Source organism: Stegodyphus dumicola, chromosome X1, assembly GCF_044657685.1.
Source record: "Stegodyphus dumicola isolate Sdum_Otavi_A_Nest chromosome X1, ASM4465768v1".
Taxonomy (NCBI): Eukaryota; Metazoa; Arthropoda; class Arachnida; order Araneae; family Eresidae; genus Stegodyphus; species Stegodyphus dumicola.
Genome location: NC_140780.1, coordinates 156,415,337 through 156,433,109, shown reverse-complemented (window position 1 = coordinate 156,433,109; position 17,773 = coordinate 156,415,337). Strand labels below are relative to the sequence as shown.

Sequence of the window (17,773 nt, the reverse complement as noted above, 5' to 3'; positions counted from 1 at the left end):
TAAAGTGAGAAAAACACTTTTTGTAGGTGTGCTATCCGAATATAAGCACAAGTTTTAAAGTACTACTAACTGAGAATTTGCGTGGCTTATCTCTGTATTGTAGGAGAAATATTTGCTCAATCAGCGGCAGATTCAGCATAACACAATTCACTTATACAAAAATATTCCAAAAAACTTATTTTGCGATATGTAACAACATTGTAGGATATATATGTAAATCACTTCTAAGCACTTTGACATTCTGCATGAGGCACATTCCCAAGCACGTTACTAAGGAGACACAACTGTTTTTCACACTATTTCGACGATAACACAAAAATAATGATGGATTACGATATTCGCTAGCGTTAACAGACGATATTTTCGCTTCACAGCACTTTATGAGCACAGAAATTGATGATGCAAGCAGGTTCCAGGAGGCATGTGTTCATTAACTAAACGGGTCATCATTTATGGCTTCGTTTATGGAAGCCATTTTTTGTGGCGTGTGTTGTTGCTGTGGATATAATGATGGTAGCTTAGCTTGGCTTGGCAATATTAACATTTTTATTTAATACTAGAAAAAGGTATATATTTTAACATACGTTCACCTATACACAGTCACATTGATTACAGTTCGTACGATAACCATTTTTATAGTTAGCAAGTCCACATTATTAAAAAAACATGAAAGTGAAGCTGAAGAGAGGTGAGCGCGTGCTTCATCGACGGCAGCCAGGAACAGAGTGACGAGTCCGAAGTCTCGCCCAGTGGAGAAGAGGGAGATAGCTGGTAGTGCCCTCTCTTGGGCCAGTAGACAAATAATAATAATAAATAAAGAGTTCTCCACAAGATCTTTGATACCAGTTGGAGACTTTTCTTTGGAGGTTGCAAAGCTATTTTGCAGTACATATTTCCAGAAAAGACCAGTTTCATCAGCAATGTAAATTTGTTGTGGACATAATTGTTCACTAGTAATGAGTTCAATGAATTCAACTGCAAATTGTTCAGCAGCTTCAGTATCAGCTAAAGATTTTTCACCTGAAATTTTTAATTGTCTTATACCATGGCGATTTTTAAATTGGGTTAACCAACCTATCGAATATGTGCACCCAGTGTTTAAGTTCATTTCTTCATGAAATATTTTGGCTTGAGCCATTAGCATTGGACCCGTCAATAGCAAGCCCTTATTGCGACGCTGTCTGACCCATTCAATCATCACTTTGTCATGATGGTCACTTTTAGCATAACGAACCCTTTTCTGTTATTCATTGCAAGTGGGGTGTCGGAATCCACAAAAGAATTCAAAAAAGTTCCTTTTTCTCTTTATATACAGTCATATACAGTTGACTTTCCAGTGTCAGACTCCTTGCATAATTTTGAGATGGATATGCCGTTATCCACTTTTTGTTTGCTGGACATCGAAACATGCTTTCGCTTTCTAGATCCTTTGGCAGCTCCAGAATTGGAAACTCTTTTTGACATAATCGAAAGTTCAAGCTTAATTTTGATAAAATTGCTCTAACAGTCTGCAAAAAAATAATAAGCTGAATCCAATTAGAAGATTAAGGAACAGCGCAATCTGCAACATCAACTGAAATGCCATAGAATCAGTAAAGATAATTTTAGCCTAGCTTATACCGTCCGTTATATTTCAAGCACATTACGCGTGTGCATAAAGCATAGTAAAAAATTTTGTGACTTTGAAGTCCGGATTATAGATCATTCCAAATAACGGACGTCCGGATTACGGACTTTACTGTACTTATTTTCCATAGCAAAAGGTTTACATAACAGTGTTACTTCTCATTCATTTCATAACTCAGAACGCACAAAAATTAAATCACCTCAAGAATTACCTAATCATTTCCACATGTTCTCTGCAAATACAAATGTAAAACAATGTGCAAAAGAAATTAAACAAAAAAGAAACAGGTTTTTCACAGACGATTCGGCACCACCTATCAAATGCACATGCGCTACTCTTAAACATTCTCCTCTGCCCGAGACAGAATGGTGACAATATTTGCTATTAATGCAAAATACTAATTTCCTTGAATTTCATTAGAGATATACGCTCTTTTGGAAACAAAACAATTTCATCCAGCGATAGCAAAAACGATTTTTGTGCCAATGTTGGAAGTAATCACTTTGTTGGTGAATTATGTATCCTGCGAGTGCCATTCCGGCATCTGTCATGGAGTCAATTTTTGCAGGTCCAATCAGCTTGTCTTTTAGATATGCAAAACAAATATCCACAACTTTGGTGCCCAGTAACCTCGAGAATCGAGAAACTTGCATGTGCAATGCATGCTGAACTGAAAAAAATATTCTTCCAATATTCGTATGAAACAAATTAGCTGAATGGTAGTTGATCACCCAATTCTCCCGTTTGCGAACGAAATTCTCACCAGCTCAAACTTTCTTTTCCTTTTCTCAATTTTGCACTTATTTCCATTTCAAAGATTATCTCTTCACATTTGTTTAACTTAGATGCTAATCTAAGTTATACAGAAGCACTTATTTTTCTATTTCAAGCCATAGGCGTGAGTGCTGTGCATCAAATAGATGTTAAAACTTCCAGCAGTTGATGCCTCATGAACCAATCAACAATTTCCGATTGGTAGGATTACGGTACCATGGAGGTTAGAATAGCCTCAGTGTACACACGGGATTTGGTGACTGATTTGGTGATATGATAAGCAGTAAATGGGTCATTTTGGTGTTGGCGACACTTTCCAAAATCTTTTACTGCAAAATCTGTTAAAACCTTTTTTTTTTTCTTTTTAATAAATACCTTATTTTTCACTTTGCACTAAAATCAAGAATAGTAATCCATCATTTAGGCTAACTATTTAATATAACTATATTCGTCAAAATATTGTTGATTATCGTAATTCAATTTTTAAGCAAGTAACTATATTTTAATGTTATTCATATCATTTAATGTTGTTTATTTTCTCTAAATTTATTTATTATTAATTAAAAATACTTTCAAATTTCAGTTAATTTTCTCTGGCATAGTTCTGAAACTTATTCAAGCAGTATTATGACATATTATCACGAAATTTAATGCAATATTTTTTACTTATGTATGGTGCTAAATAAATAGAAAATGATTGAGTTTATTAAAAAGTATCATTAAATAGATTTGTTTCTTTCGTTTAGCTGCAAAATGTCTGCAAAAAAAAAGACATTTTTTAATCCAGATTGAGCAGATTCTAATCTCAATCGTCAGTGAAGAAACATAATAGTAATGCTTTTGGGGTCATATACATATAAATTTAAAGCATCTAAAGTTAAAAGTAAATTGGCGATTCTACAAAAATATTAATAATTGCATCCTTGTAAAGAGGTTAAACACTTTTTACTTCCATCCCACAGCTATGGCACAGGATGGGTTTAAAAAAATGTGCTTTTTATTTTTGTCTCTTATTAACTTTCTCTTAAGGAACTTCCTTTATGTGTATAAATGCAGCCTTTTGTGAAAAAATCGAAACATCATGAAGGAAGTTGTTGTTTTTGATGAAATTCAGTATGTGTACAGCTCATACACAGATAATAAAATTATTATAAAATCAAGGTCATAACACTTGTTAATGGATCACAATCACCCATTGAGTATTCAAATTAGTATCTGGTCAAATAGCCCCTGGCGGCAACGCATGCATAAATTCGTCGAGGTAACAAGTGGTAGAGGTTACTAATGTCATCCTGTGACACATTCTGCCAGGCATTCACGAGTTGTTGCTCAAGATCTATGATATTTTGACGTGCCTGAATCTGGCAGGCTACCATGCCCCAGACATGCTCGATTGCGACCTTTCTGGCCAAGGAAGAGAATCAACCGTACGGAGACAGTTCAGAGATATACGATTGGTATGTGGCCTGGCATTATCTTGTTGGAAAATGCCCCCAGGATCATGTGCCATGAACGGTAATGCAAGTGGCCGCAGGATGGTTACATATCATTGAAACGTTAAAGATGTATAGAGATGTATAAAGACAACCTGCTGTCATAAGAAATAGCGGCCTACACCATCATACCAAGGGGTTTGGCTGGCCCCATCCTCTCCAGACACGAACATGGTGGTCATTTGCTTCAAGAGGGAAGCGGGATTCATCACTAAGCACTCTACAATGGCAGTTACATAACAGCTATGACGATCGGCTGCGACACCACTCCAGTCGACTCCACCAATGCTATGGGGTCAAAGGCAAACATCTTAAGGGCCTCAGACATGTGCTGCGAGATAGTAGACGGTACTGCGGGTGGTATAGACGTGGCTGTAGTGCGTTGAATAGTCGACAATGATACCGTTGTTGAGGTTCGGGCCTGGCAAACAATCATCCTATCTTGCCTTGCATTTGTGATCCTCGGCCTTTCAGAGCCTTCATTTCATAGGCAATTTTCTTGTAGAAACCATTGCTGCCAACAGCTTTGTACAGCAGTGTCTGCACGCTGCAGGTGAAGGCCTGTTGCTCGGCATGATCACCCAGCTTCACGCAACCCTACCACGTGACCACGTTTGAACTCGTTTAGCTCTCAGTAAGGTCTTCGATATCATTGTAATGGCATCTTTAGTTGCTTCTTTATGGAACTACAATGGCAGCATAAAAAAAAAGATAAATTTTCTGCCTCTATTATTGGTTTTATAATTTGCGAATTGTGCGCTATGATCGCAATTCCTGTTCATTTGCTTTGAAATTTGATCATTTGCTTTCCGGTCACGATGTTTCTGCATTACCAAATTTCGTCATGATTGCAAAAGTCCTTCTTGGTGCTTCGACGTTTCTTGCAAATAAGTGTATTTCTCATTCAATTCATTCAATTCTCAGTTCGCGGCAAGGGAAAATACACAAAAACTCAAACTACCTTCATTAAAAATTAAAAGATGTAGGAAAAAATAAAATACTAAATACAGTTAAAACAACCCAAAAAAGCAATTTTTACAATTAAAATTTGAGTTCTGCACAAAAAAAAGCAATTCAGCAGCAGTCAAGTAGGCATATTTTTCGGTGTGCAAAAATGAAAGTTTAGTTTCGCTTACACTCGGCAAAAAGACACTGAGGGTGCAGAAACTGAATTCACTAGTCTGCTATGTTTCAAATGTAAACAAGTATGGCTGCTATGGTAAATAAAATATGGGATTAGAGACACTTAAACAACTTTTAAATTGTTGATAGTTCTACAACTACTGCATGAAGATTAACTAAAGGCATAAAAACATTAACCGGAAGATATGAACTACATATTTCAACAATTTTTAAAGCAAAAAATGTGCAATTTACCAACATACAAGAATTAACATAAGCTCACTCAGCTGAGTAACAGAGTGGGTGTGGTAAACAAAAAATGATAACTGCTTTAAAAATAATTGGTGACTTGAAAATTAACGATTCTAGATTTCATTCTATGCCACTAAATTCATCTGCTCTCCAAAATTCGAGATTCTTTCATGTTGTATATCATAGTTTATTTCCATCTTCGGTATAAAAACCACTGGTGTATTAATTATGTCATTTTTCCCTTCCCTAACTGCTGCTCTCCCAACACCGTGCTGCTTCGGCTTCTCGAATGCTTACATCATTTCTTTAAAAAAACCAATATAGATAAATGTTTATCATATTTAAGTATGACTGAATAAGTATCTGAGAAAGTAATTGGATATGAGTGAAAATAAAGATTAGTGATTTAGAAAAATTCAAAATCCATTGGGGGTTTCTCCACACAGGTTCGAATCCTGTCGCCTTTATGTTGTCATAATTTAATGCATAGAAGAAAACATTGGAACTCATAACAGTTACCAATATCCATCATGGCTGATGGTTAAGACATACTGATGAAGATAACAAAAAAGGATTTTTATAAATCCCCAATCTTCATTTTTGCACATATCTAATTAGCTTGTAGACACGTCTTCAATCATAATTAAATATGATAAATTTCTATGTACATTGATTTCTTAAAGAAATGGCGTAAGCATTTGTGAAACAAAGCAGCACCTTGTTGGCAGAGCAGCAGCTAGGGAAGGGAAGAATGATGTAATTAATTCGCCAGTAGTATTTATACTGAAGTAGATGCAATTGTAGAGATAAGCTATGATTGTTTAATTTCAGGTTGGATGTAATTTCAGGTGTTTCAGGTAATAACATGAAAGAATAGCTGAATTTAGGCCAAGAGCATCAAATCTAGAATCTTTAATTTTGAGGTCGCCTATTATTTTTAAAGCAGTTATCATTCTTTGTTATATCTTACATATATATTTATGTACTTTTGGTGTGGCTCATAACTAAAGAGGAAGGCGCCCAGCTACATATTATAGCAGTTCTATATACAAAATTTCAATGTTCTGAAGTGACTTGTTTTTGAGTTATGCCAAATCTTTCTACAGTATTTTAAAATGAAAATCCACCTTATCATGGCCCCATTACAGAGCACTATTCCAACTCAGTAAGATAATGGCGGTGCATTTTTTGTCTCCTTAAAGGCATTCATTGTTGACTCATATCTCACTAACACCCAATTTGGAAGATAAATAAAGTACAGGAAGTTTACGTCAAGTATTAAAAGCTAATGTGATTTGCACATTCATAATGGTACTTTTAGCATCACATTTATCTAGTATGATATCTGAATAGACGTTATCTTTCATGTGAGCAAACATGCCTCCCAAATTTCATTTATGTAGAACAAATCCTTAATCCTGTTTTAGTATTTTTTAAGTTCAGGAATCTAGCAACCTCGAGTATGAAAGAAAAAATAGTATTCTGGCTGCCATTATTTTGCACATTCTGGTTCTGTTATTCTAATGTGATCATGCAATACATAATTTAAGGTGTAGATAAGGTGTCCATCCACGTAAAATATATATAGGTTATCATTTGTGAGTGTAATTTCTGTTAACAGAAATAACATTAATGATGATACAGTCCAATTTGTGTGTGAATCTCATGAATTATGTTTACAAAGTGTGCTTAAATTCAATGATGATATAAAATATACCTAATAAGCAATCATGAATGCTTTCTGCATCAAGAACTCTTGATTCTTCAGACCATCTATTAAGAGTAGCAGGAATGCCTGCGAAAATTCCAGTATTCTCTCCAGGTACCCTCTCATGGTCCTAATAAATATATCAGAAATAAGTAAAACAACATTAAAGTATACAACAGCTTTTAGTAATTCTAAATACACCATAAAGTAACAACAATATACTAATAAACTAAACGAGTTATTTATCAATCCTTAAGGATGGGCTAAAGCATTAAGAAAATTACCACTATGCTGGAGTAATAGACACTAAAGGAGAAGCTGAGTGTTATGTGTTTTGCACTGCTAGTGAATTTCCAGAACTGAAAAGAGAATTTTACTAAACGTGGCCTTTGAAAACAAGGCCTTACAGCTTAGTGACGTAAGCACAAGGAATGCACCCCTTCCTTGGGGGTGAGTGCAGCGCTGGGTCAAAGGTTATTGTTAGTCACCAGTGCTGCGAGAGAAGGGGTTTAACAGCAATTATTGACCTATAATATTGGTATGTACAGTGATTTTTTTTTTGCAGTTGGATGTATTAAATTTGAGTTTTTTGGCAATTTGTAGGTTGTTCCAGAAATAATTTGTCTTACATCTATTCAGTGCCACGACGTGATGGAAATTACCTGGACCTAAAGTACATATTTTCAAATGCAGATCTGAAAGAAAAGTGGATACGTGCAATAAAATGAAAGGACTTCATTCCGATTAAAAACAGCTAGGTGAACTTTCATTACTATGATTTCATTGTTACTTAAAGAAAAATAAAATAGATTAAATATTAGATATATCTAATAGGTCTGTTTTTAAAGACAAAATGATTTCCATTGAGAAACTAGTATAAAATATAAGAGTAAACACGAACTAGTGTAAAATGTAAAAGGAAATATTAAATCATTGCTAATGTAAATACAGTACAATAAGTCTTCCCCCTGTAATTTGTCTTAAGGTGAATGATATAATCTTGTTAATATATGGATGTTGCTTCATAAACTACATGTGAATATTCTGATGGTTTATTAAGTGCATAATACTACAGGATTATTTAATGTATAGTAAATTTTGATTCATACATTGCAAAAATGCTTGTGCATTATGATTATATGTTAATCGCTTAGTATTAAATGTTCAGTAGAAAATTGAGGGCTCAACTATAAAGTACAAATCAGAATAGCATTTGTAATATCTAATCTATTTCAGTTTTATTTTTAATGCACTTGTCATTACAGTTTTAAAAATTTAGAAGTAATAATGTTTCTCATTTAAAAACTCAAATTTGGGTGTTTATAATATTTTAAAGGGACACATTACCCTTTTAACGTTTTTTGTCACATTTTCAAATTTATTGTGAAAATTATAATTAATATCATATTTTAAAAAATATATAAACAAAACTTGAAAAACAAATAGTTACACCAATTACTTATAAAAATTAGAATTATTTTTTTAAATAATTCATTTTAAAGAATTTGCTATTGCATTATATTAGAAGAGCTATACAGTATATGGTGTTTCAAATGGATGCAGTAGAAGAACAATTAAAAATGATAAAATATACTGCCGAGATGAAGTGCTTCTACAAGGGACGTCCAGTATCCTATACCGTCATTGCACTTCCCTGATTTGATATAGGTTCTACCACGTGCACTTCGTTAATGAAATGTGGGAACCTTGGCTAACTACCTTGCGAATTTAAATTTTAAAGCATAATTATGCAATGAGTTCTAACTTACACATAGTTATAGGCGCAACTTTTGATATAGACAGCTTGGAAAATAATTACTATGTTCATAACTTCTAATATAGATATATCAAGATTTTGCTAAAGATTAATATAGAATAGTAAGAATGCATATCTTAATTTAAAAAAAATATTTAATAAAGACAGTCGTCAAAACTAAACAAAATGTTTTTCTGCAGAAGTTTAAAAATAGACTTTTGATTTTTATTCTATAAGATCATGGATCACTACAAGTTTAATAATTATATTAATCATAACAGAGGTATTTACATAATATCATTCGACTTTAAAAAAATACTGACATTAAAAATTATCACTAAAACTGAAGTTTTAATGTGTTTATAATGATAAATAAATTATGAAATATGTCTTTTTAATATTTAGTTTAATAAATGAATTTTACACTAAATTTTGTTAAACTGTTGTTGTTAAATAAATGTTATAACTGAAAATGCTCGCTTTTTTATTTTATCCTCATACTGAAGAAAATTATGTACTATCTAAAAAAGTCTATGAAAAAGTTGGTTGTTGTAAAATGCACTTTTTATTCGTAGTTTTCATGTTTACATAAATGAAAACTAATGTGCAATGTTCTGTTTGCAGTTCAAAAGTTTAACATTTTTGTGTTGTGTGTCTGTATTGGAAAGTTTGTCTGTTGGAAGTGTGGGAAAGTTTTGGAAAGTGTTTTAAGTGTGTTAGAAAGTTTATCAAAACCATGGAAAATAAAATGATACAAAAATAAATAGTTATTGATCACTCAGGTGAAAATTTTTATGAAGCATAAGCTCAGACATTTGAAGGTCTTAATACATAATAAATATTAAGATTTCGTTCATTTAAAACTATCCTATTTAATTTACATCAGAATAACATGAAATTAGCTTCTACTGATAAATAAGTTCATTGTGGGTTCATTCACTTCAAATGGAGGAGAGCGGTTTATTCGCACTCCTCATGGTGACTCGTAAGAAAGCTGGACAGCCTTGCTTATCAATGTACCAACACATCATATTATGACAACGTTGCAGCTTTGGGCAAAACTCCAGGGTTACATAGAATTCAAGCTCATTGAGGTATAATGTCGCTTATGAAGCACAATCAACCTAAGACTGTTTAGCAATATTTAGCCAAAAGCTCCTTCAACATACATGCACTCCAAAATCGTGTGCACTTACTTGGTTTACTCAAAGTTCCTCTTGGAGAGAAAGGAATTTTTCAGATGATACAGATACTGAAATGCTACACATGGGGAAAACCACGAAAACACCCATGCAGCCAGCCCGCTTGCGGGAGTCGAACCTCGGACCGAACTACCAGTGTTCAGCGACTTTACCACTCGGCCACTGGTCGGCCCGCTAAATCTGGTATGCGGTTTTTAATCAACAAGCAAATTAATAGACTTCTTAGTCGATAAACTGCACAATTTATAACAATCTAATTTCCTACATTTTCAATTTAATTTTTGTTAAAGAAGTGAAAATTTTCAAAATGCTTTTGATAAAGCATGTGTAACAACTAAAGTAGCTAGTGTTCAGAAGCAATGAGTTTCTTTCAATTAGTCAAGGTTCTTAATTCAAAGATGAGAGTTGCCAGATAGGTAACACTAGAAAATAACTTCAAATATACAATTTCACCACAACATACTTAAAAATTAACCACAGTATCTTTTTAAAGAAGTTCACATCCTTTATGAAATTTACTGGTTTGACTAAGTAAAGCTCAAATTTCATGATTTCAGAAGCCTAGCAACAGTTTCGATTAGTAATGAATGAGACAATCAGTACTGAAAAATAAAACAGTCATGTAATGGATTTGTGTAAAATAACAAGGCGATTATGAAGATATTTTTCATTTCAATGGCCTTTGTTTCTAGCGATATTTTTTTTTTCTTTGAAAAAGTTCTGAAAATATTCTTTTTTGGTAACAGACAATGTTTTAAGAAGCAAATGTTTGCAGCATTAGGCTCATCACCTATTTATTTAACATGCTTTCCCATAAAATACATGAAATGATTTTTATTTTGCTAGGACAGACTGAGATAGTTAATAGAATCACAGTTATGGAAAAAACAAATTATTATTAATTGTATAACCAAATCTTAGGAGTGAAATCATTACACTAACACAGACTTTAAAATTTTCCCTTAACCCTTTGTGGCTCAGTCTTCCACTACATGGAACACCTAAATTGAATCGCTTCTGAAACCTTTAAATTCAACCATAAATAGATAAACACGCCTTTATAATATACTTTGAACTTTTCTTTTTAAACAGTAAATAGCAGCATATCAGTAGGAGACACAGAAGTTTCATTTATTATGCGTTATTAAAATCCACTTTTTTTAAGTAATTTTCTCAATTTTTTAATGATATAAAAAATTTTAATTGAAAAAATACGCATAATTTTGCTGGTTGTACTCCAAATTATTTGTTCTATATTTCTTTTAATCTTTCATACAAAAACCATACACAGAATCACTGAATAAAACTGGGTGTTCCATTAGCGGGAATACTGCACCTTTAGCGATCTCATGCTGTTACAAATCAGAACATCTGTGCTTAGGAGAGAACATCCGTTGTTTACATTTTCTGATTCCGTTGTTTTTTTTGGGGAGATGAGTTCAAACAAGGCAGTATTGAGGGGTGAGGTGTGTTTTGTGTTATGAAAGCCTTAATATTGGCATCTCGAATTTTTCGGGAGTAGTTTTCAAGCGGGAATTTTATTAGTAGCTTGACTCATCTTTACCTAGACATGCGCGAATTTTTTGCTGTCGCTTTTTAGTCTCATTCCCGTTCATTTTCAATAATTGTGTAGATATTTTTCGTGTATGTATATATTATAGGCTTATTTTTCTTTATTGTTATTATTAATCATAGTTAGTTTTTTATTATTAATTTTCCATAAATGGCGCATGAGGTCTAACTCTTTCCGAAGCGATAAAAGTGTTTCATGAATTACCCTCGGATTACAGCCCAAAGATTTCTGTTTAAATTTCCTGTGTTTCCTCTGTGCCATGAAAGCGTCAAAGATAACTTTGAAGATGCGACTTCCTTCAAGACCTGAAGATACTCCTAGGCATAAAGTAAAGGTTTCCGGGGAAAAACGCTACAGTAGTGTTGAACACATACCGGTGAAGGGTACGCATAGACGATGTGCACATTGTAACACGAAGCAGAAGCCACACAAAACAAGTTTTATGTGCAAAACCTGAAAAGTTGGTTTGTGCTTCCATCAAAAATATGTGACTTGCTTTGAACAATTTCACGAAGCTAAGAAATAGGAAAATTTGTAAATATTTTTGTATATAGGACTTGTGTATATAGATATTTGTCTCATTTATCCGTATATATTCAAGAATATTGTGTATATCCAGGAAACCATGTATACAGCCATAACACAGAGTTTTTTCATTCTTATAAAAACGCTTCTACTCATTCTCGTGCTTCACTGCAATGCTTGCTTAGTCGCTCTTTTAAAAGCTCTGGCGGCGCAGTGTTCCACCTCTTAAAACACCCACAGAATTAAAACGGTAAGTGCAATTTTTAAAAAAATTTTACATGTATACTCCTTTAGGACTAAATAGACTGCATACATTTTTTTTTTTTTTTTTGTTGTTGTTTTGAAATTCCGACGCTAACGTATAGTGCACCGCAAAGGGTTGAGTTAACTAGTAAGACAACTGCCAAAGTATTTAAGAAAACAAAAACAAAAAGAGAGAGATTACCTGTGGATCAAAAACTTCATCCTCAGCAGCAAGTATTCGAAAATCACTATTTGCAAAAACTACGCGGGATTGCGCTGCAGATGAACTATGAGAGCTGAAAGAGATATCACACCAAGTTTTAAGAATTCAATATACAATAATGCTGCTAAGAAGCACTGCAATTACAGTTTCTATCTATATTAATGTAAAAAACGTTAAAGCTTTTCTGATAGGGGCCATTATTTCACAAAAATTTCATGTGGTAGACAGGAAATTTGTACTACAGAGGCACAAATTAGTACTTAAAAGATGAGGAAACTACAGTAGCAACAAAGTGAATAGGGCACATAACCGTACAGAATGAATATACAAAGGCTTTATTGACAGAATATTTTTGGTACAAAAACTGTCTGGCCAAGAAGAAAACAAACAAATAATAATAATAATAATAATAAAAAGCCTTAACCCTTTGGGACCCGATTAAAATATGCATTGGGATCTATACATCCCTATGGGGATGAAAGGGTTAATAAGAGTTATGAGACCTCCCCCTAATTGCAATGGTTTCATTGCCCCATCTGCCGATTCTCAATATCAGATTATTTAACTTTTCTTGTGGAAACAGTTCCCATCCTTCAAGAAGCATCTGTTTCAGTTATCAAGTTTTCTCTGGAAGGTAAGATCGCGCCCACATGTGTCTCCATAAACTATCCCCTACATGTTCTTTGGAATTTAAATCAGAGAAGCATGATGGTCAATCCACTTTGTGGAGATCCTCACTTTCCAAAAGCTCCTCAACAGCACGAGCCCTGTGTGGATGTGCATTATCATCCATAAAACAAAGTCGGAACCAATAACATCCTAGACAACATGCACGTGGGGGAGGATAACTATGTCACAGTAACAATGTCTGGTAAGTGAACTGCTGTTGAAAATGCAGAGCTCTGTCTGTGCGTTCATAATAATTTATCCCCATACAAGCATACCAGTACAACTCCAACGGTCCCTTTTCCCGGGATGAAAGCATGTCCTTACCTCTTCACATGAACTGGCACTAATAATTATTTATCAGGTTGATATGAATCTCAATAGTAAAGAGACACAATTCTATTGATGAGATCTCCTGTCTTTGTGCTCTCTACACCACTGTTAATGGTACGCAATGTTCAAGATGGTGAGCGAATGGGACATCCTTATGAAGTCGTCTGGCCACAATTAACTAGAATATCTGTCATTTGGTTAGTATGCCGAACTGCTGAGCACTGCTGCCCGCTAGGTAATACATCAGTCATCGTAGCTTCCTTTGATCCACCACCACCAACATTTCTTAAAGCCTGTCATTCAGAAGGCTTTCCAAGTTCGCGAAACAACACTTATCAATTCCAAACTCTTGGGCAACAAACACCCAACTTTGCCCCTCATTAAGCTTGCCAATCATTCTACCATGTATAAAGGTGTCCTGATGTTTCCCTGTAGCCTGCATGTACAACCTCACTTTCACTTGCAGAACAATGCCTGGAAATGCACCTTCTATTTGCTTTTTTAACCTGTCTTGCACAAACTCCTTGTGTTTTGTATCCCCTGACAAATTCTCTGAGATTATGGTGCTGATATCTGCATATGTATCACTTTTCTATTGAAAAGGCTTTTCACTTTACTGATCGCAAAAAGGTTTTTTTTAAACAATTTCATAGTTGTATGTTTAAAAATGAATCTGTTGCTAAATTTTGTACGGTAGCATATTACAAAGGAAATTCTTTATTAAATCATCTTTCCAAACCATTCTGACCTAGCGCCATGAACAAAATATACCAGGTTTTTCAAAATGAAAATTTTCTTTATATCTTTAAAATATAATCCATAGTTCAGTTACCTGACTAGGTTTAATGCTAAAAATCAAACCTATATACATGCACAAAATATTACAAAGAAAAGTTTCCATAATATAGCACTTGAAAGGTATGACGAACATAACTTAAATTCAATGCAGATCTAAGGTTCAATTTTAATGGAAACCATACTATAAATAACTTTGCATTCCAACTTATCTATATTTTGATTCTAACTATTGCCCTGAAACACAAGGTATTTAAAAATTCATTTTAATATCTTTACAATGCTTCTGCAATTATTTTTTAATGAAGTTATTATACATTAAATGTTTATAAACAACACAGACATACATTGAACTCATTAGTTAACTGTCCAGCCTTCTTACAGGCAGTACACTATATAATATTAATTAATAGCTCAGCTTAAAACTAAACCTTTTACATATGTTTTCACTGTTATCACAGATAATACATAGCTATTATATAAAATTATTTTGTATTGCCATTTCAAGAAGTATCAATCTTCACAAGCTTTGCTATATCATTTCTTTTGAAAAAGTATCATTACATTATAAGGTAGTTTATTTTTGCAATTGGATGCACTTTATTAATTCAACACATTCTTATAACTGACATTTAGAAACAAAATTTTATTTTAGAAGAAATAATTTCCCTGAAAACAACCTTACAACTGACCAATAATTCTCCTTTAAGGAGTTAGTGAAAATTAATAACAGTACATTAACTTCTGCAACTTAAGATGAATAAATTTATACTACTACAAACATTTTGTAACTAAATAATGATTTTATAATTTGCATAAAATAATGAACAATAGCACCTTTCTGCATGAAAAGTCAAATAGTAAAAAATATGCAAATTCTGGAAAGTCAGAATAGTAGGAGATATCTTCGTCTTACAAAAGACTTATTTGAATACTCTACATAGATTTGCTACTGTTTCCTTTTCAAAACCTGGAACACAGAAGTTAAATGGTTTCCATACAAAAAAATTTAAACTGATAGAATTGCTATTTAATAAATGAAATACAAAATGTTCCATTCCTTTCCATGCAGAATAGACAAAAATTTAGTAAACATTTTCCAAAATCTTCACAAGATTACTGATTCAGACAAATTATCACAGTTCATTACTAATATAAAAATTCAACATTCAATCAAAGTAAGATTAAAAAACTATACCTTGACAGTTTTTTCAACTAAGGTTTTATCAGTTAGGCAAAGCTATATTTCATAACTAGTTCATTAAAACAAAAAGGTAACTCCATAAATTAAAAAATTTCAAATGTATGGAAACATATTTATTTTTTCATATGCATGCCTTACTAAAGAATAATGAACATTTTACAATTTGGAAACCCTATAAAATGTTAGTTTTGTGTTTTGAAATTCTTTCATACAAAGTTGTTCTGAAACTATTTTCAAAAAACTCTCCATCTCATTTTGAGAAAGCCTCTAACTGGAAGAACAACTTTAGGATCATTTATCAATGAAATAAAAGCTTCAATTACCATTATGAAACAACCTCTATAACAAACATATAATAAGCAAAAATGTGTATTTTCATTTATGTATCGGAAATTTGAGAGAAGCTGCTGACCTTTGCAAAATGACTGGTGGGTTTGGTTGTCTTGAGCTACTATTACCATTTGCAGGGGTATATAGTCCATATGTATGATGAACTATTGGACGGTACCCTCTCTGCTGATGGTGCAGTCGAGGTCCCAGGGAAGGACATGGACTAGGCTCCTGCCTGACTAAAAGAGGATGAAGTGCTGGTACTGACCTAGGTGCAGGTGGCATAGTAGGAGCTAAGGAAAAAAAAGAAATTTGAACACTGAAAATATGAAGAGAAGTAGTTTAAAAACATTCAAATATCTCTTCAGAATAATAGTTCCTTGATCCCTTTTAACAACAACTGTTCAGAATTTGAACTAGTACTGCATACAACATACTCTATTCCTTACATTGTTACTCATTGAATAATTATAATATACATTGGCTATTGTTTCAAAAATGTTTTTTCATACATTTAACATTCTAATTAAATTACCAATTTTCTTACAATTATTCAAGTGCTGTATCATTAATATTCAGTATCTGGACAAGTCAAGATCTGGACACGATGAGGCTTCTTTTATTACTTTTCGTTTGGTATCTTTCTTCCAAACACTGTGTAATTCGCATTTTTTTAAATATTGCCGTTATGTATGTTTATTAGATTATCTTAATAAATAAATGTTGGAAATTAGGTTTTATTCTTCAATAAATTTAAGCATATTCTATTTTTACTTTTATGTGCTTGTGATAATGAAGAAATTCATAATAAATAGAAACAAAAAGTTCAGAATTTAAGAGGATGCAATTTGCTGCAGAGGTAGATGGAAATATGCAAATATGTTAGGTAACAGCTAATCACGCTTTCATGTCAAGAAATATGCAAAAAAGGCAGTCTTATAAGAAGCCAGCTTTATGAAGGATTACAGAAGTTGATTGCATGTGTTGATAGAAGGTGTTTCTATGACTTCCATAAGACGAATGGAAGATTCTGGCATGCTGTGGGGCACATTGAAGCAGGACAGTCGATCATAGATGTTGCTCTTTTCTTCGGCATTCATCATTCTGTAATTTTATGTTTATGGAAACAATCCTAAACAAACACACAGTTCCCGTAGGCGGTCGCCCAAGGGTTACAACCCCCGAGGAAGATCGATATATTGCTACTGTAGCCAAGCGGAATCGCCGAGCGACCTTCACACGTGTGACATCTATGGTTACAGCGCGTTCATTGGTAAGGCGATATCTCCAGCTACTGTACGCCAAATATTACATATGAGTGGACTGTATGCCCGGGTACCTCGAGTTTGTGTTCCTCTATTCATACAATCAAAAGGGGCACGATTACAGTGGTGTGGGGAGCACGTCAATTGGAATGTGTCTGACTGGGGCAATTTCATGTATACTGATGAGTCAAGATTTCCTCTGGACCCAAATGACAAGCATATAAGGATATGGCGTGAACAACGAACATGTAATCAGTCCCAAAACATCACCGAACACATTCCAAGGTGGAAGCATTCTGGTGTGGGCAGGGATTTCATTAGGATACCACACCAACCTGCACATCTTTAAATGGGGTTCTTTGATGGATGTACAGTATCAAGTCCTAAAACCCATTGTTAGATTGCATGCTGCAGCAGTTGGGTTTACTTTTGTTTTATTGGACGATAACGCATGTCCCCATAGAGCTGACGTCGTCGATGACTACCTGGAGAGTGAAGGGATTGTGTGTATGGCATGGCCAGCATACTCGCCCGACCTTAATCCTATTGAAAATCTTTGGGATGCTCTTGGCCGTTCTGTATCTTCATGTTTCTCATCTCCAGCCACTCTTATTGAGCTGGAAACTGCTCTACAAGAAGAATGACGATTGCTTAGTTCTGCGATGGTTGACCACCTAATTAA

General features: G+C 33.8%; 1 protein-coding gene across 2 annotated transcripts in view; it reads right to left on the bottom strand.

Annotated features, from left to right (window-relative positions):
* The window catches only part of HUWE1 (HECT, UBA and WWE domain containing E3 ubiquitin protein ligase 1), a 595,188-nt gene that overhangs the window by 211,727 nt on the left and 365,688 nt on the right, over nucleotides 1-17,773 (bottom strand). For both annotated transcript variants that reach the window (XM_085806998.1, XM_085806999.1), the window contains exons 56-58: nucleotides 15,909-16,119; nucleotides 12,478-12,571; nucleotides 6,986-7,106 (exon numbers count right to left, since the gene is read on the bottom strand). In XM_085806998.1, the coding sequence (XP_085663124.1) occupies nucleotides 6,986-7,106; nucleotides 12,478-12,571; nucleotides 15,909-16,119 (426 nt within the window). The remainder of the gene's footprint in view (nucleotides 1-6,985; nucleotides 7,107-12,477; nucleotides 12,572-15,908; nucleotides 16,120-17,773) is intronic.